This window comes from Diachasmimorpha longicaudata, chromosome 3 (genome assembly GCF_034640455.1).
Source record: "Diachasmimorpha longicaudata isolate KC_UGA_2023 chromosome 3, iyDiaLong2, whole genome shotgun sequence".
NCBI classification, from domain to species: domain Eukaryota; kingdom Metazoa; phylum Arthropoda; class Insecta; order Hymenoptera; family Braconidae; genus Diachasmimorpha; species Diachasmimorpha longicaudata.
In genome coordinates, this window is record NC_087227.1 from 10,824,055 (window position 1) to 10,851,895 (window position 27,841).

Sequence of the window (27,841 nt, forward strand, 5' to 3'; positions counted from 1 at the left end):
AGAAACCGTGTACTCTGTGTGCGAAATTGTCCACTGACCAATAATTAGACAAATCAAATATTGAAATACAAATGATTCTCTATTACTATGGAGTAAAGCTATTGAAAGATATTAATTTTTACTGATCTGCAGCCAAAATTACCCCACCTTTCGGAAGGGCTTACAACGAGATATGCCCTACTTATTGGCGTCTCTTATTGTTCCATAACGTCGCGTATATTCACGAGAAGGTCGCGAAAATCTTCGCCGGCTATAATTTAAAGTTTTTCCATTAACATTTCTATGAACAGATTTTTTTTCAATTTTGAGATTATTGTTAAATACATTACTACTCTTCTTGTGCTTGAATCAGTAATATACGATGCATAAAGATCTATTTGTCCATTAAACACTGATACTAAACAATAAATATGGATACAGCGTTCAAGAAGCAGTTAAAAATTGCTCGAGAAACGTGGGAGTTCGCAAACAAAGTGACCACTATTTCACAAACTGATAAGATTTTTAAATATGAGAGCAAAGAACAACGAGATATTCTTGCAGCAAGACCCTGGGAGAAAGAGTAAGAGAAAATAATCAAATAAGTTAATCATGACCTCCCGAGGCATTCAATTGTTGACATCTTTCCAATTCACTAGTCAAGTAGTAAGCCGAGATAAAATCTTTCTGGTAACTTCTATTTGGGTGCCCTTTCCCTTTCAGTCCTCACTTCTTCAAGGAAATCAAGATCTCCGCTCTGGCCCTCCTGAAAATGGTAATGCATGCGAGATCAGGCGGAACACTGGAGGTGATGGGTCTCCTTCTTGGAAAGGTAACAACCAACACAATGTTCATCATGGAGGCGTTTGCTCTACCTGTCGAGGGTACTGAGACTCGTGTCAATGCCCAAGCTCAGGCGTATGAGTACATGACAGAGTACGTTGAGGCTGCCAAACAAGTGGGCAGGCGGGAGCACGTCATTGGTTGGTACCACAGTCATCCTGGTTATGGTTGTTGGCTCTCAGGTATCGACGTTTCCACTCAAATGCTCAATCAGAATTTCCAAGAGCCCTTCGTCGCCATTGTCATCGATCCTGTGAGGACAATATCCGCTGGGAAGGTGTGCCTAGGGGCTTTCAGGACTTATCCAAAGGTATAGATTAGAAATACAGTTCATATACGTCTTCAAATCAATATTTAACTCTCAATAATTATGCCAGGGTTACAAGCCAGCTAATGAAGAGCCCTCAGAGTATCAAACGATCCCCCTCAGCAAAATAGAAGACTTCGGTAGTCACTGTAGCCAGTACTACTCCCTGGACGTTTCCTATTTCAAATCATCGCTGGACAAACGACTCCTATGCTCACTCTGGAACAAATACTGGATGAATACCTTGAGCCGATCTAGTCTTTCAACGAACGCAGATTACATCACGGGTCAGATATGCGATTTGTCCGACAAATTAGAGCAGTCAGAGGTTGTCGTGGCTCGAGGAAATCATGGATTCATGGTCATAAACGAACCTCGAGACCATCCCACGGAAGATAAACTTATCAAAGTAACTAAAGACAGCTGTAAAACCACGATCGAAGTCATCCATGGATTTATGGAGCAAGTTATCAAGGACAGATTATTCAATCAAGTGGATACAACCAAAATGCAATTATAACACAGTTACTCGCGGCGTAGATTAATTAAATTCGATGAATTATCTTGAGAACGAGGAAGTTTAGAATTAAACCTTAAAGGCTTATTTACTAGTCAATCATTCTTGAGTGGTTTACACAAAATAGAAAGCGACACGGGTCAGTGATAGCACAAGGTGGATTCATGGAAATAGTCGATTATTTCCTAGCCGTAAGCGATGATTTAATTAGCGACTGTGTGATAATTGATTAGTGGACACATGAAGTATATTCCGGAGTAAAATAAATGTAAAAAACAAATATCAATGCCGGGACGCGGCGACACTAGTACAACATAATCTAAATGAATTACGGTATTACCTAAACTCATTAATAATTTTTAATATTGCTTAAGTAATGAAAAACTCAATAAATTTGTGGAATAAAAATACATTTTATTTTCACACCTTGATTCACTAGAAATTATATACATTTTTTCCTTTTTCATCAACTATTCATACCATTTTCATCCATTATCCATCATTTCCTTACAATAATATCTTCTTCATACATAATATTATATAAAGAAAAGTATTTAAACTGACGTTATTATTCAATTATAAAACTAAAATAGTGGTGAAACAATAATGGAGCAATTTCACGTTACCTCAATAATTTATAAAATTCATTAGAAATTACCAGAGAATTGATGTTTATTCATAATTACATTCATTTTTCATTTACAAGGACGGAGGGGATTTCATACTGTGAAAAAAAACCAGCAAATAGGAGTCGAAAAGAATTAAGTACGTAGAGTTTGATTGATTATTTGGCAGGAAAAAACTTGGGAAACATATCGAGTAAATTCAACATTTAGTTCTCTGGTTGTAAAATTCAATTTAAAAATGTTTCAGCTCCTCTGTTGGCGGTTAAACATAGAAAACTTATGTTGGCTAAGTAATACATCATAGAATAATTGAGTTTATCGTTATTTTCATCTGAAAATTATGTTTTCTTTCATGTGTTTGCTGAATCTTCAGGTTAGAAACAAGCTACCTAATATATACAGAGCTTTTTTTTGTTAATTACAAGCAAAGTAGAAAAAAAACGATACCTGGAGGGCGATTTTTACTCAGATATTATCCTGCTTTTTTCAATTCAGAAGAAATTGATTAAATTTGAAATGAAGTGGTGGAACTCAACACAAAATATTTTTTTACATTTTTTTCTAAACCTGACAGACTTGGAGTTCTTAACGAAATTGAATTACTAATTGATTTACGAATATATGACTGTTCCTACGATTTTGTTTTCGAGGATCGAGTGTAACGAAACCACCCTCCAGAGTAATATTCCGTGTTTTTTAATGAAGAGCACGATTAATAACACCTGACTCCTCTGTCTCTGATACTCTTGATGGTAGTGGAGTTTGTGGGATGGGGTTGATTCAAGCAGGCGTATTTACAAAATTATCAGCGGTAATATGTCACTGGGATCCAATGGTTGGGAAGTTGTTAACCTCCGTCTGCTCGAGAACTGGGCCCGAATCACCGGTGTACGAAATGCGAAGACGCATTCGTAGATTTCCCTGAGAAAATTTTTTCATTTATTTATTTGCTTCTAATCGCAGTCATCTAAAATTCATAACTGCAATTAATCACTGATATTTATTCTTACCGAATTCATATTTGAGACCTTTAGGACTTGAGTGACTTGTCCAGAGGGTGAGATGACAGTGCTCGAGGGTGGCAGCATTTGCAATTGGAATGTCTAGACAAAAACACAAAAGATAACAGAGGATTCATTATGGACCACGATTATTAAAAATCATTGTTTCATTTACTCGAGGGACTGCAGCTTCAAATCGAAAATCAGTAAGTGGAATTCCTGTTGAATTGCCTGCAGTCATGTTGATAACGAGAAGATCAGGTGTATCCAGTGGTCGTTCCATTTTGAAGTTGATTTTCAGTCCAGCTTTATCCAAAACTGATACACTTGGCACTTCTAGAATTCAAGAAAATGAAAAGTTCAAATATAGAGTATAAATAAAAATCTCTGCCGAACTCACCATTTTGAATAGGAGCAGTAAGTAATCCATCAACCAAGAAATTGCCGGTGGAAGTTGGGCTAAAAATTCCTTCATTGCCTCCCATGACTCCCAGAGGACTTACCACCTCTTCAATTCCATTTCCCGTGGTCCCAGCAGGCGGCGAGAGATCCAGGCCCCCAAGCAAGTCCAGGAGGTCATTATTTCCAGCGGTTGAATTATTCACAGCCCCGGGAGACGTTACCAAAGCTGGTACAGACAATTCCGACGATCCAAGAAGATCCAGAAGTGCACTGGAGTCACTAGCAGGAGTGGTAGCTGTCTCGACAGGTTTGTCCTCCTCGATGTCTTGTTCTCCATTCACAAGTCCAATTATACCATTCGCCTGGGGTCTAGCTGTCTCCATTGGGGGCATTCTTTCCAGCAGTGCTGGCCTCAAGTGATCGTATTTCCTGAATAATTGAGAGAACTCGATTCCTCGCTGCTGCAGCTCAATGTGCAGATTACTACCGAATGTATCTATTATCTGGCGTATTTTCCTGTAAAATCGAGGCGTCCTACTGAAATAATTTCGACCGATGTTCATGCATACGTACACAGCACTAGACAACAATTAAATGGATAAATGGATAAATGGATGGATGGATGGATGGATTATTTTAGTATAAGAATGATAGATTCAAATAAAGATCGTATTGTACTACTTTTTAAAAACAATCAGGGGTTTCAAAGGATTTCTGGGAACCAGAGGGAGAACTCACTCATTTCCTCGTTGGAATCTTGTGCTGAGTTTCGTCAGAGATAGCAGAGTGTACTGCTTGGTGACCACGGTGTTCTGAGGACTCCAGAGGAGCCTTTGATACACATCTATCACATCGTCCTCTGTCAACTGAAAATAAAGTCTCAATAAAAATCATGCAATGAAGCCACAAAGATATTTAAGATGCGAATAATGTGAAAATGTGAGGTAATGAGAATAACATTTATAATATTGCGAGCTTTAAAAGTTTGGTAGTAAGATACGCACATTAACTGGAGCCTCCACATCCTCTGGAGGTGGACTATATAATAAAAGATCCCCGTACTCCCCGATGCACCACGTGGCAACCTGAGCCAACGGTTGTTTATCGAATGTGTCTCGTTCAAGTGCATGCCATAGTGCATTGACTGCATAACCCTGTTGAGGCTGGGTCTCAGAAATCAATTGGATGGTGCAAGCTACCACGTCGTCACGAACGTAATTTCCAGCCTTGGAGAATAAAACAATAAAAATATTTTGGCAAAATATAAAACATGAAAGATGTGAGGAAGAGTTAGGAGGGAGAATTAGAATCTATCATTTGAGTAATTTATAAGTATCGGAGGAACGATTCAGGGAAGAATATGAGCAGCTTTTGGAAATTGTAATAAACTCACAGCTACGAGGACTTTGAAAAGCGTCTCCAGGTGCCAGCGTTTGTTCGGCGAATATCTCTCAGCAGACATTACAATGTTACTACTACACTGAGCTTTGAATTCTGGATCTGCTTTCTCCAGGAACAGCAGAAGTTCTTTAATCATGTTTCGGATATTGTTAGAATTTACGAGTGCGAAGCTCAACTCCATCGCACGTCTTCTTATCGATACATCTGGATCTTTCAAACATTCCTGAAGGAAAAAATTGAATGGGATCATTGATAAAGCAACTGCCTCTAAAGTAAATCATTATAATTACCAAAATTGTTGATCTATGTCTCTGAACAGCTGAAGTATCTACGTAAACAGTTTTCAAAAGTGTATTGAGAGCAACATAACGAATATTTTTATCGTTATTAAGCAAAAATCGTCCAAGAATATTGACAGCTAGAACCCTGAGGCCACTTTCACTCTTGATGTCCATGATGGATAGAACAGTCTCGTAAAGAATAGTGTTTCCAACGTTTTTACTTGTCTCAGTGTTGGTGGCCACTTGGGCAAGAATGTCGTTCATTGCTTCAGAAGCATCGACATCGTTTCTCCCCAGAATTCTCAGCAGACGAAGGATCTTCACTTGCAGAAATGGATCAGAGACGCCAGAGACGTCGTGTTCAGGGGAATATCCAGCGAGTATCAAGTTCTTCAGGATTCTCACCAAATTCGGAACAATCTAGAAACGATAATCAAGGTTTCTTTGTTATTCTCTGAGCTTTTTTGACATTTTCAGTGGAAAGATAGAGAGAATCCATCAAGAAAGAATGCAGGATTCCTGCAATACATTTTTCAACGTAAATAAATAATAAATTAACAGTTGGAACAATGTTCTCCGTGGCTTGGAAATTTTCTCGAGGAATTTCGAAATATTCACATTTTATCGTATTTTAATACCTGGTGCAGTTATCTCGGAAAATTTCCAATATCCTCATTGAAAAATTATCACGTGTCGGGTAAACAGGAAATTATGGAACATGAATTATGCCTGAATTACCATGCAGTCAAATTAAGTAATTTGGAAATTAACATTGATTGGATTAATTAAATTTTACCTCTCGGTGGCCGCACTCCTGGAGACAGGATAGAATTCATTATTTCAACTATTATTTTTCATTTTCGTCAATTATTTTCTCAAGTTAAAATAAAAGGAAAAAATTACATAATTATTATTTGTTCTGATGATGCTTTGAAGATGGTCTTCAATTATCTCTGAGAATGATTTTTGATTTTGAATGAAAAAGTGATTTGCTCAAAAAAATTATGAAGTTTTATGGGGTTTTAACGTAAAAATGTTGGGAACAATTAATCCTAATAGTTTGCATAATTGAATTTACCTTCTTAAAATGATTGAGAGTGTCCACACTATTTTCACACATTTCCGTAATTAACGTAACACCGGTAATGAGGACTCCATGATTTTTCTCAGAGAGTAGGCTCCTAGTTGCTGGTAGAAACATTTCCATGAGTTCTGGTACACGACGTATTATTCTAAATGCACACAATGCTGCCTTTTTACGAATATATGCATTTGGTGATTTCATGAGTCTCTCGACTTCAGATGCTAAATCACGAGCCATTTCTGGTGATGCTATTGCACCCAGGGTACATAGAGCTATGCCAATTATAAATTGAGTTGAATTATTCAAGTCTCTGGAATTCATGGAAACAGATTTATTAGAAACTCATTATATAAATTCTCATTATTTTCCAAAATAATTAGTTACATATTTTCATTTAATTATTTCAACGTACTGTTTCAGGCAATTGGTGATTAACAAATGAACATCCTGTCTCTCATCGAGCAATAACATTGCCCCCAGATATCCTATACGTTTGTCAGTAAATCTGGGTGAGGCTATGAGTTTCAAACACTCCAGTTGACCAAAATGTGCTGGATAACTGCAATAAAATTTTATTCTCATTCTTTTTATGAGTAGCAATGAAGAACTTGAGTAGTGGAGGAGTAAAAAGTTTCATTTTAATGGCCATTTCAGCGAATGTTTTCAGCGAATCTTCACGATTTTTATCAAATGATCATGATAAAGTTATGGAAAATTGTAAATTGCAATGGAAACTGGAAAATGAAAATGAATTGATAAGTCCAGATAACCAATCTCGATGGCTGTGGTTTTATCGAGAAGCAATTCTACTGATTGACTGGGTTTGCGAATTATATACATGTCATGTACTATTATATTCAGCCTTGATGGCGTTCACTTCGTATTTTTCTACTTTTCTTATGAGATGCGGAAGAAATCAAAATGTAAAAACGTAATAAGATACCTATATGAGAATAGAATAATATAAATCAATAAAACTGACACCAATTGGGCCCGGAAAGGACCCCCTTTCATGACATATTTATTTTTTAGCGGTAAGTTTTCGAAATCATTTTCCTACAGTTCGAAATTTCTAATTTCAAGAAAATCCTATTTTCTACGGGGGATTACCTCCTCCGGAGAAATGTTCTGACATTTTACCCTACAATTCCCCCTCGTGAGATGCTCAGATAATTGAAAAAACAGTCTCCCTCCAGTTAGACGCATTAATCAATAACTTATAGTGATAAAATCTCGTGATAAAAGTTTTCTCACCCCAGCATATGAATATACAGTAATTTCGCAATATTTCGGCATCTCCAGACGCTGTCCTCCTCCCTAAATGTCGATCTGATGTACGCACACTCTTTATTCACAACCGTACGTTCTTCAGCAGCAGTTCTAGCTGCCCTTATCTGCCTTATCAGATCCCTGAGCCTTGTTGGTGCTGGCATTCTCACTGTTGATACTTTCGAAATTACCAAGAGGCGTTATAAGTCGTGCTTTCGTGGTTAGAAGATGAATTGTGAGGTGTTAGTGTTCCCAGCTGGTGGAAGCTTTGAATTTACTCCACCACAGTAAACCTTTCTTAATTTGAACCCCGGAATGTAACTACTATAGAACATTTGAACATAAAAAAAATCCAATGTTTATCTTTGTTGAGAGCAAACATTCAACCCCAGCAATATATGATTTCGTGGTCGTTCTAGGATTGACAATTTTCGAAAATTACTTTCAGAGTGAATTCAAAGCTGATGAATAGCTATAAGCGAATAAATCAGGAATGTAGGAACAGGGTGAATGAATGAATAAAACGTGTTGATTAGTTTGGGAGTGTACCCACCTCTTTCAACAGCCTCATTCAATGCCTGCCTTATTGAGGCCATGTTAAAGGCTGGGTTAAACCTGGAAACACACAAACAGGTACAAACCCATGCATTTCCACTTGCAGTCATGATTAAACAAATTCGCAAATCATTATTAGCGGGTGGAAATTGAAACTATCCAATTATTGTTTATTACTATTCAGCTACATCGAAGAACTTTGCCAATTCCTATCATTTGAATATTATTAATTTCATCAGCTCGAACCAGCAATGACTGCAGATGGCAACAATTTCAAAACAACTATGAAATTAGTATTTAACACAAATCTGACTGGTTTATGCAGTTACATTCGGCTTGAGTTTAGAGGAAAAGTTGAGGGGATTTTTCCAGAATTTATAATCCAATTTTCTCTTCAATTAAACGTAGTTCATGAAAATTCAATGCAGGAAACTTATTTAAAATATTATTCCATGAATATCCCTGAAACCGTTGAACGTAGAGGATGAAACCAGAAAACGTTTTTGGTGGTGAATTTTATGACCTATAAAAAGTTTGTTTTACTTTTTCCTCTCAACGTGTTGGTGGCAGAGATATTCTCGAAATAAAATGCACGTGAACATCTCTTTGTCTCGGTTGCTCCGGTTCATTAGGGAAATGGATTTTAAACATTACAAAATAGTTCTGAGGGCGTTCTTTTCGAACTGACAATGTAGTGACGCTTGAGATCTGTTTTAGAGATAATGAACGAATAGAGCGAAGGGTTTTTCCGAGATTTATCTTAATTAATTAATTTATTACCCGTGTTCGGAGGCATTCATGGTTCACAACGTGTCTCCTGACGTGTTTCAACGAATATAAAATACTGGAATGTTTTGGATTAACAAGAATCAGCTCCAAAGTGTACGGCTCGAGTCCTGCTGAATATCGTTAGGAATAATTAAAGCAAAATTCCAGATCAGGTGAAGAATTATCACTTTTTCAGTCATTTCAACGGTTAATTATGAATTTATCGCGACGATGAGTGATTAAAAACTCTTATGTATCGGGGGGTGGGTTCTTCCAAAAGCAGCAGAAAAATCTCCACGAGTTTTTCTTTCAGTCACTCATTTCGTTGATAATTTATAATTAACAAGTTGTTATGTTTCGAGGACGTGTTATACCACTTTAACACTGGATAAAAGAGGAAAAACGAGTTGATTAATTGATGTTGTTTCCCTATTTGTTTTCCTCCAGTCGTTCGCACTGCGACAGCTAAGGGCAAATAGACGAAGGTAGGCTAATGAAAGGTAAATTCGCAGGAAGAACTTCTAATCAACGATTAATCCAGTCAGCACACTTCTGGGATTGACGATGAAGTTTCTGATTATTCAGCTCAATGGGAAAGTTTATTATTTTTCTGAGAGAAAAAATGGAAAGTTATAACAGCGGAGTTAAGACAAAGGGGGTTAAACAATGCGAATTGCTCAAACAGTTTAGAGAAGTGAATAAATTATAAATATTTGAAATATCCTTTTGTTGAGGACTGAGAATCGTAGCATGAAGACGGTGACTCTTCCGTATTTATGGAATTTCAACAATTGAGGAGGCGATTGAAAGGAAAATCATGAGAGTCATTATATTCCAGAATAATGAATGATGGGAAACTCAATATAGTTTTCTTCAGGGTTCGACAGTCCTTCAAAATGATGACCTGAGAATACCTAAACAACCCTAGAATGACTTAAATCAAATCTGATACTGTCGAATTTTTCGTCATTGTCAAGTTTATCACTCAAGCTCCAAAAAACAAAGATGATAAGAAAAGATGAAGTAAAATGAACTTCATATCATCAATATTTAATGTTCAAGTGGACTCCGTGAACAAATTGTATCCCATTGTCAAGTCCTAAAGACCTTGAGACGAGGAAAAAAAAGACAATTTCACTGGCCCAATCTCGAGTTACTGACGACAGAAAACCTCTCATTTTACCCATCTGTGCTCCATGCACCTGGCAATCTCGCCGATACCAAGGTTAGCACGTCCCCGAATTTGGTTATCTGTGGCTGTCCCTCGGTTTCCCGACAGGTGCACCTTCCCCGACACCACCCGTGCCGCAGAGGAACCAGTGAAAAAAAAACTATCGAATGGAACCAGCCAAGAGCACGGTAAAATGTGTTGTAATGCCACGGTGTCACTCCAATGATGTAGAGACCTCCCCAGACACGGTGTTACGACTGTGACCAGGCCCCTGAGTCTTATCAGCGCCCTCCCACACCTCATCGACGAGGAGAACATCTCCTGGACCACCACATAGCCCCCCTTCAACATCAATTAATCCTCACACTCCGTTTTTCCACGTTTTTCCTATTTTTCTCACACCATTCTCTAACACTTTTTATTGACACAGACGTACCTGAGCCGAAACACTGACACTTAAGTACTAATGGTCTTTTTTAGGGAACACAAAAACCATTACGGGGGGGAATGTAAAATGTAATTGGAGTTTGGAAATTTGGAGGTAGTGAAAATCACTGGAAAATCAACCTTCATCGGTCTTTTCTTCAATTGTTCGGTACAAATTGGGTTTTCCACCTCTGGGCTCAACTCTACTTGACTCTACTAACCCCCCCCCCACTACCACTACTTGAACGTTTTTCTTCCAACGTGCAAACCAAAATGGCGGTTGGGGGAGAGATGTTGGTGACACATTTGAGAATTTTTTTTGAACTTTCGCAGACTTGTTATTGCAAGGGAAAGGGCATCAGTTTTTTAATCATGTCGATGGGTTCTTGGAGAGTTGGGCTTTCAGGGAGGCAGAGTGCCGGTTGACTTCGGTGGTCAAAGCGGGAAGGCCGGAAAAATTTGAATGGAGTAAATGAAGATATCTGAGAATAATCATTCTTAATCCCCTAAGCCAAGTAATAATTACTGCATAAACCAGAAAAGAAGTGTTGGAAATAATATTTAAAATAAGTTTCACACAATAAAAACAAAATCATAAACCACCCATCCGCAGACCATTATCGTTTTCGACCATTATTACCACCTTATAGAGGATGTTGATTCACCTCGTGTTTTCACGGATGAAATTTTTTCATAATAAAAGAAATTGAACTATTTAAAATAAATACTTTTAATGGAAAAATATATTTTCAAAAGAGTTCACCTTCGATTGAGCTGTGGTGGCAACACACTCCAGTCGTCGGTATCCCAATACGTCCACATCTCACATACAAATCACAAAAAATCACAATGTCGTTGAACCCATAAAGCAAACAAAATTAACTGAGGAATGGTGAGGAATATTTTTACGTAAATCCAGACGCCATTTTTCGACTTTCATTCGAGAGTCGAAAGAGAATCGGGAAAGACTCAGACCTGAGTTATTCGTTTCTCATCGTCTTATCTCTTATCTCCTCTACCTGTGCTATCGCTTGGACTATTTTTGATTCGTTTATCACATGATAAAGGAGAACTAAATGTAATCAAATTTTATTACTCATGTGCAACAGTCTTTTGGAATTTTTTATTAATTTTCGGGGGCGATAAGAAAAGTTTATGGGGGTTGTTCGGGAGCTGCAAGGAGGCTATGATAAACCGTTGTCGTCCTGATTTCGCGGGGGTCGAACGTCGCTGTTACGCTTTACGCAGTCCACCAGCCAGTGAATCCCTTCGTCAACTCCATCCCTAGAGGAAAATTGGAATAAGACAATTATTTTAATTGTGGAGGGATATTTAATATTCGCTCTTCTAATGACTTATAATAGGGTCTTCCGCTTCAACCTCTCAAGTTTGATGATAAAAGTAAAGGAGGTCCTTTCTCTTAAAAATGTGGAAGTACATTTTACCCTTTCAATGCCGAAACTGGCATCACCATGCAATCCCTCCTCCCAATCAAATGAGCATTGCGATTAAATATAGGCTTAACTTCTCTAATGCCCATTGAATCTAGAATATCCTGCTTATTCGCCAGAACTAATAAGGGAACGCCAGTCAAATGTTCTGAAGATATCACTCGATCTTGAAATAAAATTGGAAATAATTCATTTTATTTCATTATTGTTTATGTATTATTCAACGGATATGGATGATTACCAAATGTCTCTTTGGAATCTGGAATCCGGTCACGATCTGACGAATCTACAATGTAGATAACTGCATGTGATTCAGCATAATACTGTGACAAGGAATAGAGTCAATGAAAAAAGGAGTTCCTTAGTGCTTAGACTATCTCATTATGAGAACAACTGAATAATCATCTTACTAAATTTCGTTTACCTTGTCCCAGAGTGATTGCAATTCCTCCTGACCACCCAAATCCCAAAAATTAAGTCTCACACCATCTATATCAATTTTACCAATATTGAGACCAACTGTCGTTGTTATTTTGCTGGGATTCATCCCCTTATAATTCTTCGTGAATTTTGTTTTAGCAGCCTCCAAATACGTCTGGAAAAAAACATAAAATACCATGTGGTATCCATGAAAATTGCATAATCACTTATATCAGAATATTATCAGTTATATAGAGAATTATCATAAACGAATAAACCAAATTTTCAGTATTAAATCTTCTCCAATTCCCTTCCCTGCCGACACCTGGACCTTATCAGTACCACCTCAGCCATAACCTCAAAGCCGAACTCACCGTTTTGCCGGCATTATCGAGTCCTAGAATCAACACGAAGTACTCGTCCTTTTGCACCAGATACTTATATAATCCATTTAACAATGTGTACATTTTGAAAAATCATTGAACCCCATGAATCCAATATTATAATTCCATCCTCTCTTCGTCAAAATAAACACCATCTGACACTTGTCATTGCACCATAGCACCAATCAGAATCGCCAATTGCCCCCCACTCTATCGACCATAAAACTCCGCGAGAGCCATCCAATCGCACTTCAAACCGAACGATGACGTCAAGGGGTATTCCAGCCACCCGAAGAAATTTACATTCGGCAAGAATTTCATGGAAAATTCGTAGCAGAAATCAGTTGGCACTCGACCGTGCACGTAAGCCCCTGAAGAATTAACTGACAGATCGATTAAGTCATCGACAACGCACTAGGAGCCATAAATACATGAACGATGACCTCACAGTGATTGCAAAGTGCTCAACAATTACCAACTGACGTCAAGAAGTGATAATTTGCCATTCTGTCATCGAATAAAGTCGATAAAATCATTAGTGATCAATCGATAATCATTGATGCGTCGATGACCTCAGTGTGATCACAAATTGTCACCGGCAGTTACAGGGCAGAGGACATCGAGAGATTGTGAAGTTGTCGAGAGGGGAATCAATAATTCAAGATGAGCACGATGACAGTTCTGTGTCAGTCGAGGGTTAATTTTGGGGCTTATATCCTAGGAGGTGGATTCAAGTGCTGCTCGAGGGGGTGGCTGGGGCAGAGAAGGATCTCCGGAGGGAAGAGAAGATTTGGAGCTGCTATTGGAGCGACAGCTAGTCCTGGTACTCTTCCTGGAGCACTTTCCAAGCAACAGGCGAAGGAACTCGCTGTTAAACTTACTAATGATGAGAGAACGGTGTTGATTCACGCACTCCAGGAATGCCAGTCCGAGAAGACACGAGCAGAGTATGAGGGTAAGTTTATTGAGACTTTGGGTTTTATGGCCCTCGGGCATCTGGTGAAGGTTGTAGAGGAGAAGATGGGAAAACAAATCGTAAATTATCAATATACAGAGAATAGAATTAAAGTTGAGGAATCGAATCTCACTATATATCAAATTTTTCAAATATTTTATAAATCATTTATTGAAATTTGAATATTGATAATATCATACACTGATGGTTTTCAACCCTTCGTCCATTTTCGATGAATAAAATTATGTTTAGTCGATAAACTCCCCACCTTTTCTGATTTTCAATAAAAACGCGATTGGCACTCACGTTGAGCCGTTCTAATTGTCTATTGATTGTAGTCATCATGGGTAAATCATCGAATTTTGATCTGTTATCGCCTGAGGGGGAGAAGGGCAAGAGACCTACGTAAATGGGATGTTATCGGATCTCTCACACATGCCCGCGTATGGGGAGTGAAATATTCGATGAAAATGACGTATGTTTGTCGTGATTTGGAGAGGAATGATATTGGAGATTGTAGAGATTGCCACATATTTTTTACGTCAATTCAGGGGCTTTTTCGGGGCGTTCATTAATTTCCGACTAGATCGCATGTGGAAAAATGCCATACCGTCATTTTAATTTTCTCAGTCGATTCCGTAATCGCTCATGGAATTTTAATTATTGACGAACATTTCTCTTCGTGTAGCACACTACCCTTTTCTAGCTGTCCCTAAGGACAACTCTGTCACGTAAACATATAAAATTAATCTACATAAGGCAGAATGTGATGGACAAGAGTTTACTACAGGTCAATTGGCAGCATTTCGCTGGCGGAGTAAATTCGGCAGACCCAGCAGTGTCCCCTCACTGGGAGACGTCGACCCCACTGGGAGTTACTGTGCAGTACCTGACGACTGGCTACTAAAAAAGTATGGTACGAGTGTCTTAATAAAAAAACTGTTGATTTCAGCTTTCGAGGGAGGCAGCGGTGGTTGTGGGCACTATTAACCCCTTTCAAGATTCTTCTCTAGTTATCTAATGACAAAAAAGTTTCTTGAAACTCTCCTCAGCCCATAAAGTTAACCACGTAATCAATTTCTCTTCCCCAAAGTTAATTTACGAGAATTCAATGTGCAGCATACAATGACTCTTTATGTTCATAAATGACATAAGTTCAAGGAACTTTTTTAGAAAATGGAAAAAATAACTGTCAATGCCGAAAATTAATTCCTGGAATTTGAAATGTTTTTGCCAAAAGATTAACCAATTTTTGGTACTAATAATGAACTATTGCTTTAAGCGGATCCCTGGGGAGAACAGTGTAAGCTGGCATGCACCTAAATGTTAGAATAACAAATAAAACAGACAAAAATAAACAATCTCAGTGTGATTATTTTCTGTTTGTTTAGAGAATTCTCACTGTCCTCTGCCTTCCACCCAAGCTCTGGGCACATTTCTATGATTTATTTATCGTGTTTTATTCCCGATTGTTTAAATGAATATTACCATTTACGGAATATGTCTTACTGACACAGGCTGTCTCCTTTCTGCTTTACCTATCACACTGGACAAAAAAATCTAATTCTGTAAGTCTGCCTCAAATACATGTTTTCTTGGATTACTTATGCTTTTATCATGGAATCACACAAGAGCTACAGAATGACGCATGGCAATGTTCACATTTTTAGTTATCAAATAGGTATTTTTATGGAGTGGGAACGAGCCAAAGTTCTTTATATATTTTCTGGACTTTGCAAGAGCTTGAGACTGATCGTTATAGTAACCCAATCAAAATTTCATTCACCTGAAAATTAAATCGCTCATTACGATTCAGTCTTATGAATTTTGACAATTTTATTTCTCTATCAGATTGTTTTTTTTATTCATAGAAAGAAGGGTTCCATCTGTGATGGTACCACTGGGTGGAAGTTTCTCAAAGATCTATTAATCATATTTTTATGTTGTTTTCAGTTGCAACAGTACCACAGCCACAACGGAAAGATCTGATGAGAGGTAAATATACAAAAAAAAAGTTATTCCAACGAATTTATAATTTTAGTATGCGGTAATCAATAGTCATAATAAATAGGTACGACAGTTCAATAATTCATTCAGATAATTATAGAATTATTCAACGTATTTACTCATTCACTGTACAGAGTGATGTGGAGCTATTTTACATTATAGATGTTGCTCTGGATAATTGATTTGGATTTTTTTTCAGTGGCCGTCGCAAATGCGATTCCATTTATTGGATTTGGATTTCTTGATAATTTCATCATGATTATTGCTGTGAGTACTCCGGTGTTTTCGTCATTGAAAATTCAATAAAAAATTAATGACTTCCACATGGTCTAAATGACTAAACTGGGGTTTTCTATAACTAATGTTTTTCGGTCATGGAAATTGACGAGCGTTGACTCATTTCGTGACTAATCGAAGTTGAAGACCTGAAATTATTCATTTGATGATGCAATAGTACGAACAGATACTTTTTATTCTGTCATGAGAATTATTCAAAAAGATTTGGGAGCCGAATAGATCAATGATATTGATTTCTGGGATGTTCATAGGGGGAACAAATCGAAACATCGGTTGGTGCTGTGATAGCTATATCGACGATGGCAGCAGCTGCGCTGGGCAATACGATATCGGACATTCTGGGGATTGGATCGGCGTATTACGTTGAATTACTCGCGCAAAAAATTGGATTTCAGCCGCCCCGATTGACGCCCATACAACTCGATCTACCTAAATCGAGATTAGCAGCCAATTTGGTAACTTTGTTAATTTGAGGGAATACAGTCTAAGATTAAAACCTGCTCCCTAAAATCGCTAGTACAAAACCCCCCATATGTGTTTAATTATATTTTTTGTAATTGCAAAATTGAAAAAAAATTAACAGGTCCTATTGGCTTCATAAGCCCTTAAGATAATGATTTAATTTTTTTATAATACTCTTCACTCAGTGATGGACATGCTCAGGAATATGAAATAATCATATAAAACAACAAATTAAATTATTTTCAGGGTCGAGTTATTGGAGTGACAATTGGCTGCATGTTAGGAATGACTCCACTTCTCTGGTTGCACCCAGATTCGAAAAAGGACGACAATTCCGTGGAAGAAGACGGAAACTAAATAATTGACAAATAACAGGGCATTCACATTTTTTCGCATGACTCAGTCAGTCACTTTGTTAATAGTTGCCATACTCCAAGAACACGAATAATTTGTAAGCAAAAAATAACTCGCTAAGCATAACGTCCATAAAAATGTTTGCTTTATGTACGTAAAAATGTATATAGTGTATCCATTGTTACGAAGAGCGTTCTAGAATTTCTAATTATTATTATTAGTGACGTTTTTATTTACTTTGCAGTCATTACTGACTTCTCAACTCTTTCCGTAGAGACGAAACTAAGTTCTATGTGTGAATTAGGTGAAAAAAATTATAGAAATGACAAATTAGAGAGTTGAAGTGTTGAATGAAGAATTTTAGAAAAAACCGGAATTTTTAGATGAGTTAATGTGGACCAAGGAATTGTAAAATCGTAACAATCAAAATTGTTGAGGGGATTGGTAGGAAAAGATAAGTCTGAGAGTGTGGCAGATATGTGTATAACTAATGGAACTATTTCCGCGAACAGCTTCTGAAGACAATGTTTTGAAAAATTGTAGAGGGAAATTTGAACTCATTTTATTTAAGAGACGTTACTGTATTATTCCAGAACAAATGCATTTATGCCCATTTTCAAAATGAAATAAGGCAGGAATTGAAAAAGAGCTGATTTAGAGCGTTCTGAATTTGTTAAATCTACGGTTAAGTTGTGATTTTATTGAAATATTTATTTCTAAAATAAAAGAAGAATAAAACTTATTTGTTCTCCTGAACCAATTATTTTTCAAAATTTTTTCAAACCAAATGGAGAATCATATTCACCAAGAGACCACAGGGTTGACCTTCAAAAAATCTCAAATCACAAAATTTCCCAATTGAAACTTTATTGCTGTTAAATAATCCGAGTCCTAAAATATTCATTTCCAATATAAATAACAAAGAAAGCTAGTTGTTAGTTACTTTTCATATCTCCTCTTCTCAATGTATTAGTACAAAAAATATATTTTATACACTTTCAGGATAAAAAATACACGTACACTTCTCTGAGCTACGATTTTCTCATCCCATGAGATCACCCTCCGATCGAAATTTTCGACACCAACTCCACGTAATACTGCCACGAACTGGGGCCCTCGAGGCTCTCCTTGAGTGTTTCCTTCCAATTAATTTCGGTTACAAAGTCATTCCATGACTTGTGATCGCCCATCAGCGCCTGAGAATTTGTAACGAAAGACCCTACTGGATTGTGCAAGGGAATCGCCATTTTTTTCAGTTGATTCTTGTTTTTTTCTGAATATTCTGGCATCCAATTGGCCAACGAGGCCAGCCACCCGTGCCAGGTTTCGTTCTGGGCCTCAGAATGCTCATAATAATGTCCAAGAATGATGAAGTTATGTCTTAAGCCTTCCTGGTTCATCACATCCTCAGAGAAACGATCTAACTCGTTAAAATTGTCGTGAACCTTTGGAAGAGTTGGGGCGGCGGTGCCTAATATCTTTGTCGCGTTGAGAGACGGAGAGGACGTCCTGGGGGCCAGACAGGTCCCGGGGATGTGGCTCGCGATAAGGGCGGACCCTAGGAGAGTGACAACACCGGCTGTATAGGCTGCAAGGCATACCGAGGAGATGCTGATGAGTGCCTGGACAATTGCTGTTATTCTTATATTCTCAATGAGACACGACAGCTCTTGGTACGAGAACCAACCTCGTTTCATCCCTTCCTTATAAGCTAGGTCCTTCTCCAATTTTCTCAGGCGATCCCAGAATTGGTCATTGTGAATGAATATTTCCCAATTCTGAAATAAACAACAGAGTCTTCGTCAAATTATACCTTGCAATAAAGAATCATGAAGTTAAGAAGTTCCGGGACAATCCTTTCTAAAATTTTTATAAAAAACGAGTGAAACTTTCTCGACTTTGTACTCACAATTGCATTCAAGAAGTCTTTTTCCAGTTTATTTATCTGTGGCGTAGTTAACTCCCCAGACTGTGCCCATTCACTGTTGAATACTTCATCCTCTTCGCCATTGTCATTCAGAAATTTACTAGCAATCATCTGAACAAACAATAAACAAATTATGTTAAAAACTAATACAGAAGGTTTATGAAGTTGTGGTAATACTCGAGATGTGAAAAATTACCAGAGACACGAGGAAAAGCTCAGACGGTGCGACTGTGTATAGGTATTCAGGATTACAATCTTTTAAACGTTCCAAATACAGAAGAGCCAGAACAAAGGAGCAGGGAGATACGCAAGCATTTCTGGAGATTCTACTGGCTTCTTCGGCGTCCAATCGTTCTAGAGTGCAACCATTTTTCACTTCGGAAAATAATTCAGCTGCGAATTCTGAAAAAAAAAATCAGTCATTGGTCTAACCTCAAATTTCTTCCACATGCGAGCAGCAGGAAAGATGTCTTTATTCCATTTTTATCATTTCATCTGATTCCCTTTTCCTATATTATTATTATTCCCACGATTATGATGATCCTTATTACGAGTTTCCAAAAGAACGTTAGTATTTCCCTGATGCTAGCCGCTAGAATTTCCCTTCCTGCAGGGAAAGGACTCCTTTGCGTCTTAGCCGGACCTCCCTTCGTCTGCCACCAGGCCAAGGTGTAACCTTTGGGCCAGATGGCCGAACTTGGGAGGATCAAACAAGAATTATCTGACTGTTATAGAAATTTCCAGATTGTCGACACAGTGATGAAATGTTTACTCAAATTCATCGTGCATTGTGATTAATTCCCGAAAACATCACAGTTGCATCATAATTATCAATACTGGGGGGACTTGATTACAAATGATTAAAGAATTTAATTTCATGCATTACTTCTGAATAATTGCGAAAGGATTATGTAATAATTAAATTATCTCACTCTCACAATTTTAATGAAAACCTGGGGCATTTGCAATAAATAAATTCATACCTGTTACTGGTAAACTCAGCCTGTCAGTCTTCGGTAGCTTAGAGTAATACAAAGATTTCGTTATTCTACTTAAGAATTCGTCTTCTCTGCCCATCGTCTGCAACAACAATAATTTGATAAATCAATTTCGAGCTTGGAAATTGACGTTATGGACAGCCATAACATCTTGACATTTCGTTATCATAAACAATCAACGACTTGCAATAACAAATATATTTCGATAATTTCAAAAAATCATGCCATAAGAAAGAATCGACAGGTGGCAACAAATCCCCATACGGCATCGTCCACTCACCTTGAGTTTTCCTGATGATCTTCGTCCTCTAGCTACACTTGACATCACGAAAATAGTTTTTCTATCACTGGTGGTTAGGCTGAACTGCTCTAGAGCATTGGTTAACTGAAAAACTAGTCGTTCCGAGAAATAGTTAGTCCCGAAACATGAAACTATCTGAGGTATTTCTACGAATGAGGGACAAATAGGCGTGCATAATGGCGAGACCATCCAACCATGCGGTGGTGGGGGGGGGGGGGCAGTACATCTTCGGAAAATTTCGGCAAGTTCTCGGGGATCCTCGGAAACGCGTGAAGTTGACTGCTAGTGAAGTCACTTTCAAATAATCGGAGCATTGTCATTCCCTTAGTAAATGTAAATGGAGTCAACATTTTTTGTAGAAAACAAATTTTCCGACAGTAAGTATTTAATATAATTACCAAGTAATTGCCAAGGTAATTGGATAAGTGCAGAACATATTATATTCAGCGTTCGCAAGTTGGAACTTAAACGTTGATTATCTCCATTTTTGTGAAATAGATGAGAAAAGGTCAAAATATATTTTTTGTAGCAATTTTTGCCTTCTAAAAAACATGATCTTTCACATTATTCTATAACTTTGATATTTATGAAGATAATGGAGGAAATACGAAAGGATTCAGGTTGGCGGTGAGGAATCGATTTTTATTTTCAGTCTGAAGGCAACTTCACTGGTTCTAGAGTGGAGTTGTGTCCCTGGGTACATCTGTGAGTTGAGAAAGTGCAGCTGATATATGTCAATTGACTGAAATAATGGATAATTGATTTTTAAGAAGAGAAAATTAATTTTTTTCACGAGTTTTCAAGTTCATGGGATTGACCCGAGACTGCTGAGGTTGTAGTGAAGTTTAGGGGGTGATTTTCTTGGATGATGAGCTCTGGGAAGTGGCAGTGATGCGTTTGAAGGGGAAAAATAATACAAAATCCTTCCAGAGTGTCTACAAAGTGCTATCACGTATATGTCGTAAGTCAAGGGTCTTAATTAATTCATTTAATGTCATCCGGAGGCTCGTTTTTGGAGTTAATTGATGAAATGAGAACGGCGAGAGGGAATTGGGAATGAAAGTGGGTGGGAAGTCGTGGATATTTATTATTGTTATTGTTTTCAGATTGTTCAAGTGATTTTTTTAGTTATGTGTAGCTTTAGATTTTCTAAGTAGATTTTTCATTGGGAATTTCGTGATTTTTTGACCTATTAGCGGAATTAAAAAAATCTATGAAATCTACAATTTTCAAATGAATAATTTGCCTCATTTTGTAACAATATATTGGCTACTGGACACTGAAAAAAAATATTTGTCAGTGGAATAGGCTGGAAACCTACAGATTTTTTTTTAGAAACTGAAACAAAAGTTTTTGCTGTTGTTTTCGTGTGTTGTCGTCATCCTTGTTTCCATCTAATTCATTTTTCATTTAATTTTCTTTGATTTTCATTAGGGGCAGTAGACAAAGGGCAATTAAATGGTTTCATGGCTGATGGTGGAACCCAGCCACTGAAAAGTGGCCACAGCTCTCAAGCAATGGGTTTCGCCTCTCAACCTGTCCGTCAGACCACAGAAGTCACCAGCACAGTTTACGCTGTTGGTCAGTACGCTCCAAAAGTCCTGAGGAATTTAAATGCCCAGAGATTGAAAAATCAGTTTAGCGATGTTGGCCTTATGGCTGGAGATAAGATAATCAGAGCACACAGATCTGTCCTGGCAGCTGGTAGTGCCTATTTTAATGCAATGTTCACTGGGGGACTAGTGGAGGAGCAGCAAGAGCTCGTGGAAATTCACTCCATCTCCCCAAGTATTCTATCGATTCTCGTGGATTTTATCTACACGGGAAATGTTGATATTACTCAGGACAATGTGCAGGAGCTTTTTGCTGCTGCTGATATGCTGGAACTTGATGAGGCTGTTGCTGGGTGCATTGAGTATCTCGGGCAGCAACTGCATTATTCAAATGCTTTGGGAATTTATAGGTGAGGCGCGAGGATTGTTTGTGAAGGGAGTGCCCTTAGGGAGAAAGGTTAAATGAAATTGCGAAGGGGGAAATTTCGTAAGAAAAAAAATTCTCTGGGAGTATCTCCTCAAGGATATTCAAATACTCTCATTATTTTTTCTTCAGTGAAATGCTTTTCTACCCTTGCAGTCGAATACCGGAGCTTTCAGCTGAGCCCCATTTACTTGTTAATTCAGGAATTGCTACAAGACATTAATACTTTTGCACTCATTATCCCACAGATTTGCTGAAGCTCATAATCGTTTGGAGTTGATGGAGACTGCCCTACGTTTCATTGAAGTTAATTTTCCTCAAGTATCGCAGGAGGAAGAATTCCTTGATCTGCCAAAGGAATATCTTCTTCATTTTCTCAGGAGTGAATATATACACATTGACACTGAATTTCAGGTACTGACTTTCATAGTTGAGCTCTCAATAATTTCAGTAATGATTACTATGACAATAAATGGGAAGACAAATTTTTCTAATTGAATTTCTTTCCTTTAAATAAATAAAAACAAATAATTACATGGTAGCTTTTTTTTTCTTCGAAGGTCTTCCAAGCAGCCTATAACTGGATAACCCACGACGTCCCTACTCGTCGCTGCTACGTATTCGAAATTCTCAGTCACATAAGATTCCGATTGTGTTCACTCAGTCGTTTAGAGTCCATCATCCTCGATTGCAAAGACGCCAGTCTTATCGTAGCCCTCAGATCAATTCAGAAGGATTTAATATCAAACAAAGGATGCTTGGTGCCCCTCAGGGCACAGCCACGTATCTGTGCCAAGAAAACCATTCTCGTCATTGGTGGATCCAAGAGGGAACATACTGCTGAGAGTTGGGCACGAGATGCTGAGTCTACTTATGAAACTATTGAAAAATACGATACTTTTACTGGGTGAGCATTGATTTTAATAGGGATGATGGGATAACAGGTGGTAACTGAATCTGTCCCTAGATGGCTTTAGCCCATTTTGGGTGCGATTACGAGGAACAGAATGCCGTTCTTTTTTTTTTAAATAAATTTTCACACATGTTAATACGCTTTGATTTATCAAGAGCTCGAAAATTTTCGGTTAATAATTTGTTAATAAATAAAAAAATAAATAAATAAACACGCTTTTAAGATGAGAGTTTCATAGTCCGCTCTCTCACAAGCGGTCGCAGAGTTACCCGATTAATATATTAAAGGGGAAAAATGTATTTATTTTCGAATGGGGTTCTGGTGGATTCGTATATAGGGTCATGAAAGTGTGTGGTAAGCTAGGCCTCCTAGCAGCTTCCCGTAAAAGCTAATTGAGAGGAAAGAACCCCAAATTTTTGCACAGATTAAACTTGAGAGAGACTTTTAATAGTCAAACATTTTGTTTTTTTTACAGGGTAAGAGGGATATTAATTATTGTCACCTTAAAAATCCAACTATCATTTTAATTTATTGATTCAGCGATCCTTGTTTCCTGCATTTTTTCGATATCGCTTGCAGTGTCTAAAAATTGAATTAATCCCCCGGCATTTCGGATTAATTACAGACAATGGAGTAAAGTAGCGCCCATAACAATCGGTCGAATCCTCCCAGGTGTTGCCCTGCTGGATGGAAAGGTGTATGTCGTCGGTGGCGAATTAGAATCGTGTATAATAGCTAATGGCGAGTGTTACGACCCCCGAGACAACGTTTGGACATCGATTGCTTGCATGGTGGAGCCCAGATGTGAATTTGGCCTGTGCGCTCTGGATAATCGTCTGTATGCATTCGGTGGATGGGTAGGAGAGGATATTGGAGGTTCCATTGAAACGTACGACCCAATAAATGATAGTTGGACGTTACATGGAGAACTCCCCGAGCCTAGATTCAGCATGGGAGTCGTTGCTTATGAAGGTCAATATGATATAATAATAATATATTTATTTCTCGATGGATGGCCTTCGGCCTTTTACAGATTTGAATTTCAGATTCAATTTTCGAAAGCATTAAAAAAAATAAGAGTAGAACAGATCAACACAAATTTCGTCATTTTTCAATTTAGTTGTTATTCAGAAGATCATTTCATTCATTTCTTTATTTGTTTATATTTAAATTATTCTGGATAATCATCTAAACAAATGGGTTCTCTGTATTTTTGGTTTTAGGATTGATTTATATTGTTGGAGGATGCACTCATGATAGTAGGCATAGACAAGATGTCATGAGCTACAATCCAGTGACTGGAGAGTGGAACCACCTTGCATCGATGTTAACCCCTCGCTCACAAATGGGGATTACCATTTTAGATGGTTATATTTACGTTGTGGGAGGAATGAATAAGAACCAAGAGGTTCTGACGTCCGTCGAACGATATTCCTTCGAAAAGGTGAGGATGCATTTCTTTCATAGCATTTACTGTGGTAAAAGAATATCTCGTGGCATTTTTTTCGTATGCAAAAGCATTTTAAAATGCATTCAGATGAGGAAATCATTCCCCCTCTCTCAGAAGAGTGATATCTAATCCATTGACTTCAATTGAATGTCGTCATAAGCCACTTGAAGTCATTAAAATTCTTCCAATCATTCGTACAATCTCTGCAATGTCGTGAGCACGTTCGAGACGCTCCAATCAAAGATTCAATTTGATCACGCGAATCTTGAATGGGTGATTCCCTAACGGTGATGAAATGCCATGAAATTGAGTAAGAATAATGAGATCAGAGAGTTCATCCATAACATTAGAATTGAAAAATAAAAATCAGAGAAAGAATGCAAGTGATTTGGATAATACGCCGAATTATTAGACAAATGCTCACACTGCAGAGGTCCTAACTATATTCAGTAATGTTTGCCCTGTCTTCTGAGGCTAAAAATTATAAGAGCAAAATTATAGAATTAAATGGTTGGAAATTTGTAAATGCTTCAGAATAAATGGACAGCAGTCGCTCCAATGAACATGGGACGTTCCTATCCCGCAGTGGCAGCTGCTGACGGCCGTCTGTACGTAATCGGTGGTGATCAATCACGTGAAATTAATTTCTATCGTACACAAATTACAATATCAACTGTCGAGAGTTACGATACAAGTACAAACACGTGGAGTGAGTGTGCATCATTACCAACGAGTCGTGGTGAGGCTGCTGCTATCATAGCGCCATTTTGATCTTTCAGATGAAAATTTTTATCATTTTTTGGTGATTTAAATCTAAAATATTGTTAAAATTAAATCAAAAAATGACAAAAATCAATGGAATTTATTGAGTGTGTAGATTAACTAAACACTTTATGATAAATTGTGATACTCGAGCATATTATTTTCTTTTTTTCTTTTATAAATTTACTGTCTTGTTGTATTTATTATATTCTATTCGATGCTTGAATTAGCGTTTCATGAGTTTAATCAGTTATCAAGTGATGAAAGACAGGAGATTACTTGTAAATATTCAAGAAAATGATGGCTCTGGAGAAACATCTCAGAAAACTTTTTTTGTGGAGCTCCAATTTTTCAACATAAAAGGATTCTAATGCTTTTGAAGAATTTGTGTAATTATCGGAATAGGTAGTAAAACCAGGAACGAATTTGGGAAGACTTTTCTTATTGGAAATTTGACTTCACAGGCAAAGCTTTGGGACTTTTTTGGGTAATACCCTACAAGATGAATACAATTTTTCAATTTATCTCCTATCATTTCGCCATTGCAATATAATTATTTGCGTACTACATTGCCTCCGGATTGATACCTGGGAACTTATCAGTATTTGGGGCCTTTCTTATCAGTAACAGGATTTTTAAGATGTAGGAACAAAATTGCAAATGTTGTTTTTAAAAATTCACTTTTTCTTCTGAGAGGGAAAAGATTGAATTTTGCATGTGTGAATTGTTGCTGATTATTGGTCACCCAGACGATGTGCTGGACAATGTTGATCACCAGAATTGAACCTTGAATTGCAATGTTATCAAGACGTCTTGAAATAATTGTGGGGATGATACTGAAAACTCCAAATTTCCGGGAATGAAGAATTTTTTATTGAAATCGCCGATGCCATCAACTGATTATCAATTTTCTTTGATTAAAATCGTCTCCACGATAATTCCAAGAACATAAAAATTGTGATTGTCACGATGAAACGCAGATAATGGACTCTAAAACTCGGAACACCACGAAATAAATTGTTTTGTATCTTTTTACGATAATCTCCTTTTCCTGGTGTATCACAGGGAAATGATTCATCAATTGTCACCAGGTGACTGCAATATTATCCGTGATTTGTGCAAATGAGTAAACCGGTCATTTTCAGTAATTCAGAAACTGATTTTCAATGCTTCATCATTCGACGTTATTTCCTGTGCCATCAGTTCTGAGTAATCCAATGCGAAATAAATTGATGGTTGTCTCTTGGATACAATGCTTAATCGCTCATAATAATTGTCTTTGACATGATGTCTCTATGAAGCTCCGAGGTTATTTAGCTAAACCAAAATTAAAAAATTGTGTGTGTGTTAAGGTCTAGTCCATTATCTGCCTAGTTAAATAAATTCAAAAAATTCAAAATCGTTGACGCTTTTTATTATTTTAGGGCAAGCTGTTAACAATAATATTGAAAGAATTTTTCATTGTGCTGATGGGTTTCCAATGATCAATATAATCTTTAATCATATCTTGATGAGCTTAAAAGTTTGTTTTTATTGAAAGATCGAAGTTTGAGCATGAATGTCTGATAAAGATGGTAGTGGAGTGGTGAAATTATCTAGATCCATAATTATCTCCGTCATTTTCATAATTGCAATCACCAAAAATTAGCCAGTAAGCATTGATTTACGGAATGCCTTTCATTAATCTTGTAAATTTTCAATGAGACATATTTGTTTTTTTTTAAACCCACCAGCTCGCGACATATTGTTAAAAATACTTGCTATTGCCAATTAGTTTCGGTAATTATTCACTCTGGGATCAATTTCGAGAGGCCTTTACTGCAAACAAGACAATTTTCGACAAAAAAAGCCCTGCGACTTGACCACAATTCTAAATTCACGTTTCACTGAAGAAATTTCATCCCTCCACTATGGAATAATTTGTGAAAGGGCGGAAAAGTCTTAAATTAATCAATTGAAATAATTTTTATCTTCTTTAACGAGAATTCACGGAATTGCACTGAAACAAAACATAATTGAAATGAAAAAAAAGTAATATAAAAACGAAAACGCCATTTTTATACAATTTTAAGTGTGAACAAAAGTAATAATGGAATATGACACCAGATAATGAATGCTTTTTATTTGCGGTTAGATTGATTCACACGAACGGAAAATCATTGTAAAAATGTTGAAAAAAAGAAAACTAGATATACAGGAATATGGACGTTTTACACTAATTAATAATATTAATGAAAATCCATAACTGAAAATAATTAAAAGTCACTGAACTCTGTCGTAAAATAAAATAATAAAATAAATAAATTGGAGATTTGAAGCAATATCTGATTTAGTGTTTATTTTTTACTATATTGACCTATTAGTTTGGACAAGTTACTGCAGACGAAGAAATTTTTTATCGAAGAGACGAGACCAACGGTTGGAAAATTCTATTGAACTTTTATTGGAAATTCTACTAGTTAACTTCTCGATTTATGTCGGATAGCAGGGGTTCTAAAAATCAAAACTTGGGAATTTTATATCTCTACGTTTCACGACTTCTAGAAACTTTCCA

At 37.2% G+C, this 27,841-nt stretch overlaps 6 protein-coding genes across 20 annotated transcripts; 3 read left to right on the forward strand and 3 right to left on the reverse strand.

The window, feature by feature from the left end:
* The first annotated feature begins 190 nt into the window (after window positions 1-190).
* On the forward strand, window positions 191-2,054 carry LOC135160674 (COP9 signalosome complex subunit 5-like). The gene is made up of 3 exons (XM_064117477.1): window positions 191-562; window positions 703-1,132; window positions 1,200-2,054. The coding sequence occupies exons 1-3, from the start codon at window positions 411-413 to the stop codon at window positions 1,647-1,649; spliced, it is 1,032 nt and encodes a 343-aa protein (XP_063973547.1). The 5' UTR covers window positions 191-410; the 3' UTR covers window positions 1,650-2,054.
* Window positions 2,036-11,703, reverse strand: LOC135160667 (AP-1 complex subunit gamma-1). Of its 12 annotated transcripts, none has more exons than XM_064117462.1 (14): window positions 10,641-10,870; window positions 9,046-9,161; window positions 8,264-8,325; window positions 7,696-7,888; window positions 6,854-7,000; window positions 6,436-6,751; window positions 5,367-5,777; window positions 5,069-5,299; window positions 4,680-4,901; window positions 4,414-4,541; window positions 3,674-4,212; window positions 3,449-3,609; window positions 3,283-3,375; window positions 2,036-3,193 (listed from the first exon to the last, which is right to left on the reverse strand). In XM_064117462.1, the coding sequence occupies exons 2-14, from the start codon at window positions 9,063-9,065 to the stop codon at window positions 3,092-3,094; spliced, it is 2,625 nt and encodes an 874-aa protein (XP_063973532.1). In that variant the 5' UTR covers window positions 9,066-9,161; window positions 10,641-10,870; the 3' UTR covers window positions 2,036-3,091. The 12 variants fall into 12 exon arrangements, with proteins under 12 accessions (XP_063973532.1, XP_063973534.1, XP_063973531.1 ...); XM_064117464.1 differs by having other exon boundaries at window positions 7,696-7,879; window positions 9,046-9,164; XM_064117461.1 differs by having other exon boundaries at window positions 9,046-9,164.
* Window positions 11,704-13,109, reverse strand: LOC135160676 (ADP-ribosylation factor-related protein 1). The gene is made up of 5 exons (XM_064117482.1): window positions 12,876-13,109; window positions 12,506-12,676; window positions 12,323-12,404; window positions 12,076-12,247; window positions 11,704-11,914 (listed from the first exon to the last, which is right to left on the reverse strand). Exons 1-5 carry the CDS (start codon window positions 12,966-12,968, stop codon window positions 11,815-11,817), a joined length of 618 nt encoding a protein of 205 aa, XP_063973552.1. The 5' UTR covers window positions 12,969-13,109; the 3' UTR covers window positions 11,704-11,814.
* A 101-nt stretch (window positions 13,110-13,210) lies between these two features.
* Window positions 13,211-17,715, forward strand: LOC135160675 (transmembrane protein 65). 3 transcript variants are annotated; one of them, XM_064117480.1, is made up of 6 exons: window positions 13,211-13,839; window positions 15,122-15,142; window positions 15,793-15,834; window positions 16,046-16,113; window positions 16,395-16,598; window positions 16,852-17,715. In XM_064117480.1, the coding sequence occupies exons 1-6, from the start codon at window positions 13,548-13,550 to the stop codon at window positions 16,960-16,962; spliced, it is 738 nt and encodes a 245-aa protein (XP_063973550.1). In that variant the 5' UTR covers window positions 13,211-13,547; the 3' UTR covers window positions 16,963-17,715. The 3 variants fall into 3 exon arrangements, with proteins under 3 accessions (XP_063973550.1, XP_063973551.1, XP_063973548.1); XM_064117478.1 differs by lacking the exon at window positions 15,122-15,142 and adding an exon at window positions 14,630-14,755 and having other exon boundaries at window positions 13,217-13,839; XM_064117481.1 differs by lacking the exon at window positions 15,122-15,142 and having other exon boundaries at window positions 13,212-13,839.
* A 94-nt stretch (window positions 17,716-17,809) lies between these two features.
* Window positions 17,810-20,390, reverse strand: LOC135160671 (protein CNPPD1). Its single transcript, XM_064117473.1, has 5 exons — window positions 20,165-20,390; window positions 19,870-19,966; window positions 19,083-19,288; window positions 18,869-18,997; window positions 17,810-18,737 (listed from the first exon to the last, which is right to left on the reverse strand). Exons 1-5 carry the CDS (start codon window positions 20,372-20,374, stop codon window positions 18,015-18,017), a joined length of 1,365 nt encoding a protein of 454 aa, XP_063973543.1. The 5' UTR covers window positions 20,375-20,390; the 3' UTR covers window positions 17,810-18,014.
* Window positions 20,391-20,454: 64 nt separating this feature from the next.
* Window positions 20,455-27,608, forward strand: LOC135160669 (actin-binding protein IPP). Of its 2 annotated transcripts, none has more exons than XM_064117470.1 (8): window positions 20,455-20,562; window positions 20,838-21,146; window positions 21,620-22,148; window positions 22,411-22,576; window positions 22,723-23,069; window positions 23,701-24,047; window positions 24,299-24,519; window positions 25,060-27,608. In XM_064117470.1, the coding sequence occupies exons 2-8, from the start codon at window positions 21,077-21,079 to the stop codon at window positions 25,294-25,296; spliced, it is 1,917 nt and encodes a 638-aa protein (XP_063973540.1). In that variant the 5' UTR covers window positions 20,455-20,562; window positions 20,838-21,076; the 3' UTR covers window positions 25,297-27,608. The 2 variants fall into 2 exon arrangements, with proteins under 2 accessions (XP_063973540.1, XP_063973539.1); XM_064117469.1 differs by having other exon boundaries at window positions 20,471-20,562; window positions 20,778-21,146.
* The last annotated feature ends 233 nt before the right edge of the window (window positions 27,609-27,841 follow it).

Coding starts and splice junctions, on each gene's coding strand:
- LOC135160674 (XM_064117477.1), top strand. CDS start 411: ATGGATACAGCGTTCAAGAAGCAGTTAAAAATTGCTCGAGAAACGTGG. Junction 563..702: donor GCAAGACCCTGGGAGAAAGA/GTAAGAGAAAAT, acceptor TTTCCCTTTCAG/TCCTCACTTCTTCAAGGAAA. Junction 1,133..1,199: donor CTTTCAGGACTTATCCAAAG/GTATAGATTAGA, acceptor TAATTATGCCAG/GGTTACAAGCCAGCTAATGA.
- LOC135160667 (XM_064117457.1), bottom strand. CDS start 11,452: ATGTGGACGTATTGGGATACCGACGACTGGAGTGTGTTGCCACCACAG. Junction 4,542..4,679: donor ATGTGGAGGCTCCAGTTAAT/GTGCGTATCTTA, acceptor CTTTATTTTCAG/TTGACAGAGGACGATGTGAT. Junction 4,213..4,413: donor AGATTCCAACGAGGAAATGA/GTGAGTTCTCCC, acceptor AAATTATTTCAG/TAGGACGCCTCGATTTTACA.
- LOC135160676 (XM_064117482.1), bottom strand. CDS start 12,968: ATGTACACATTGTTAAATGGATTATATAAGTATCTGGTGCAAAAGGAC. Junction 12,405..12,505: donor TGCAATCACTCTGGGACAAG/GTAAACGAAATT, acceptor TCCTTGTCACAG/TATTATGCTGAATCACATGC. Junction 12,248..12,322: donor AGATTCCAAAGAGACATTTG/GTAATCATCCAT, acceptor TTTTATTTCAAG/ATCGAGTGATATCTTCAGAA.
- LOC135160675 (XM_064117478.1), top strand. CDS start 13,548: ATGAGCACGATGACAGTTCTGTGTCAGTCGAGGGTTAATTTTGGGGCT. Junction 14,756..15,792: donor CTGGCTACTAAAAAAGTATG/GTACGAGTGTCT, acceptor TGTTGTTTTCAG/TTGCAACAGTACCACAGCCA. Junction 16,114..16,394: donor ATTTCATCATGATTATTGCT/GTGAGTACTCCG, acceptor GGATGTTCATAG/GGGGAACAAATCGAAACATC.
- LOC135160671 (XM_064117473.1), bottom strand. CDS start 20,374: ATGGTCTCGCCATTATGCACGCCTATTTGTCCCTCATTCGTAGAAATA. Junction 19,967..20,164: donor GATCATCAGGAAAACTCAAG/GTGAGTGGACGA, acceptor TTGTTGTTGCAG/ACGATGGGCAGAGAAGACGA. Junction 18,998..19,082: donor AGCTTTTCCTCGTGTCTCTG/GTAATTTTTCAC, acceptor TTGTTTGTTCAG/ATGATTGCTAGTAAATTTCT.
- LOC135160669 (XM_064117470.1), top strand. CDS start 21,077: ATGCGTTTGAAGGGGAAAAATAATACAAAATCCTTCCAGAGTGTCTAC. Junction 21,147..21,619: donor AGTGCTATCACGTATATGTC/GTAAGTCAAGGG, acceptor GATTTTCATTAG/GGGCAGTAGACAAAGGGCAA. Junction 22,577..22,722: donor ACATTGACACTGAATTTCAG/GTACTGACTTTC, acceptor TTTTCTTCGAAG/GTCTTCCAAGCAGCCTATAA.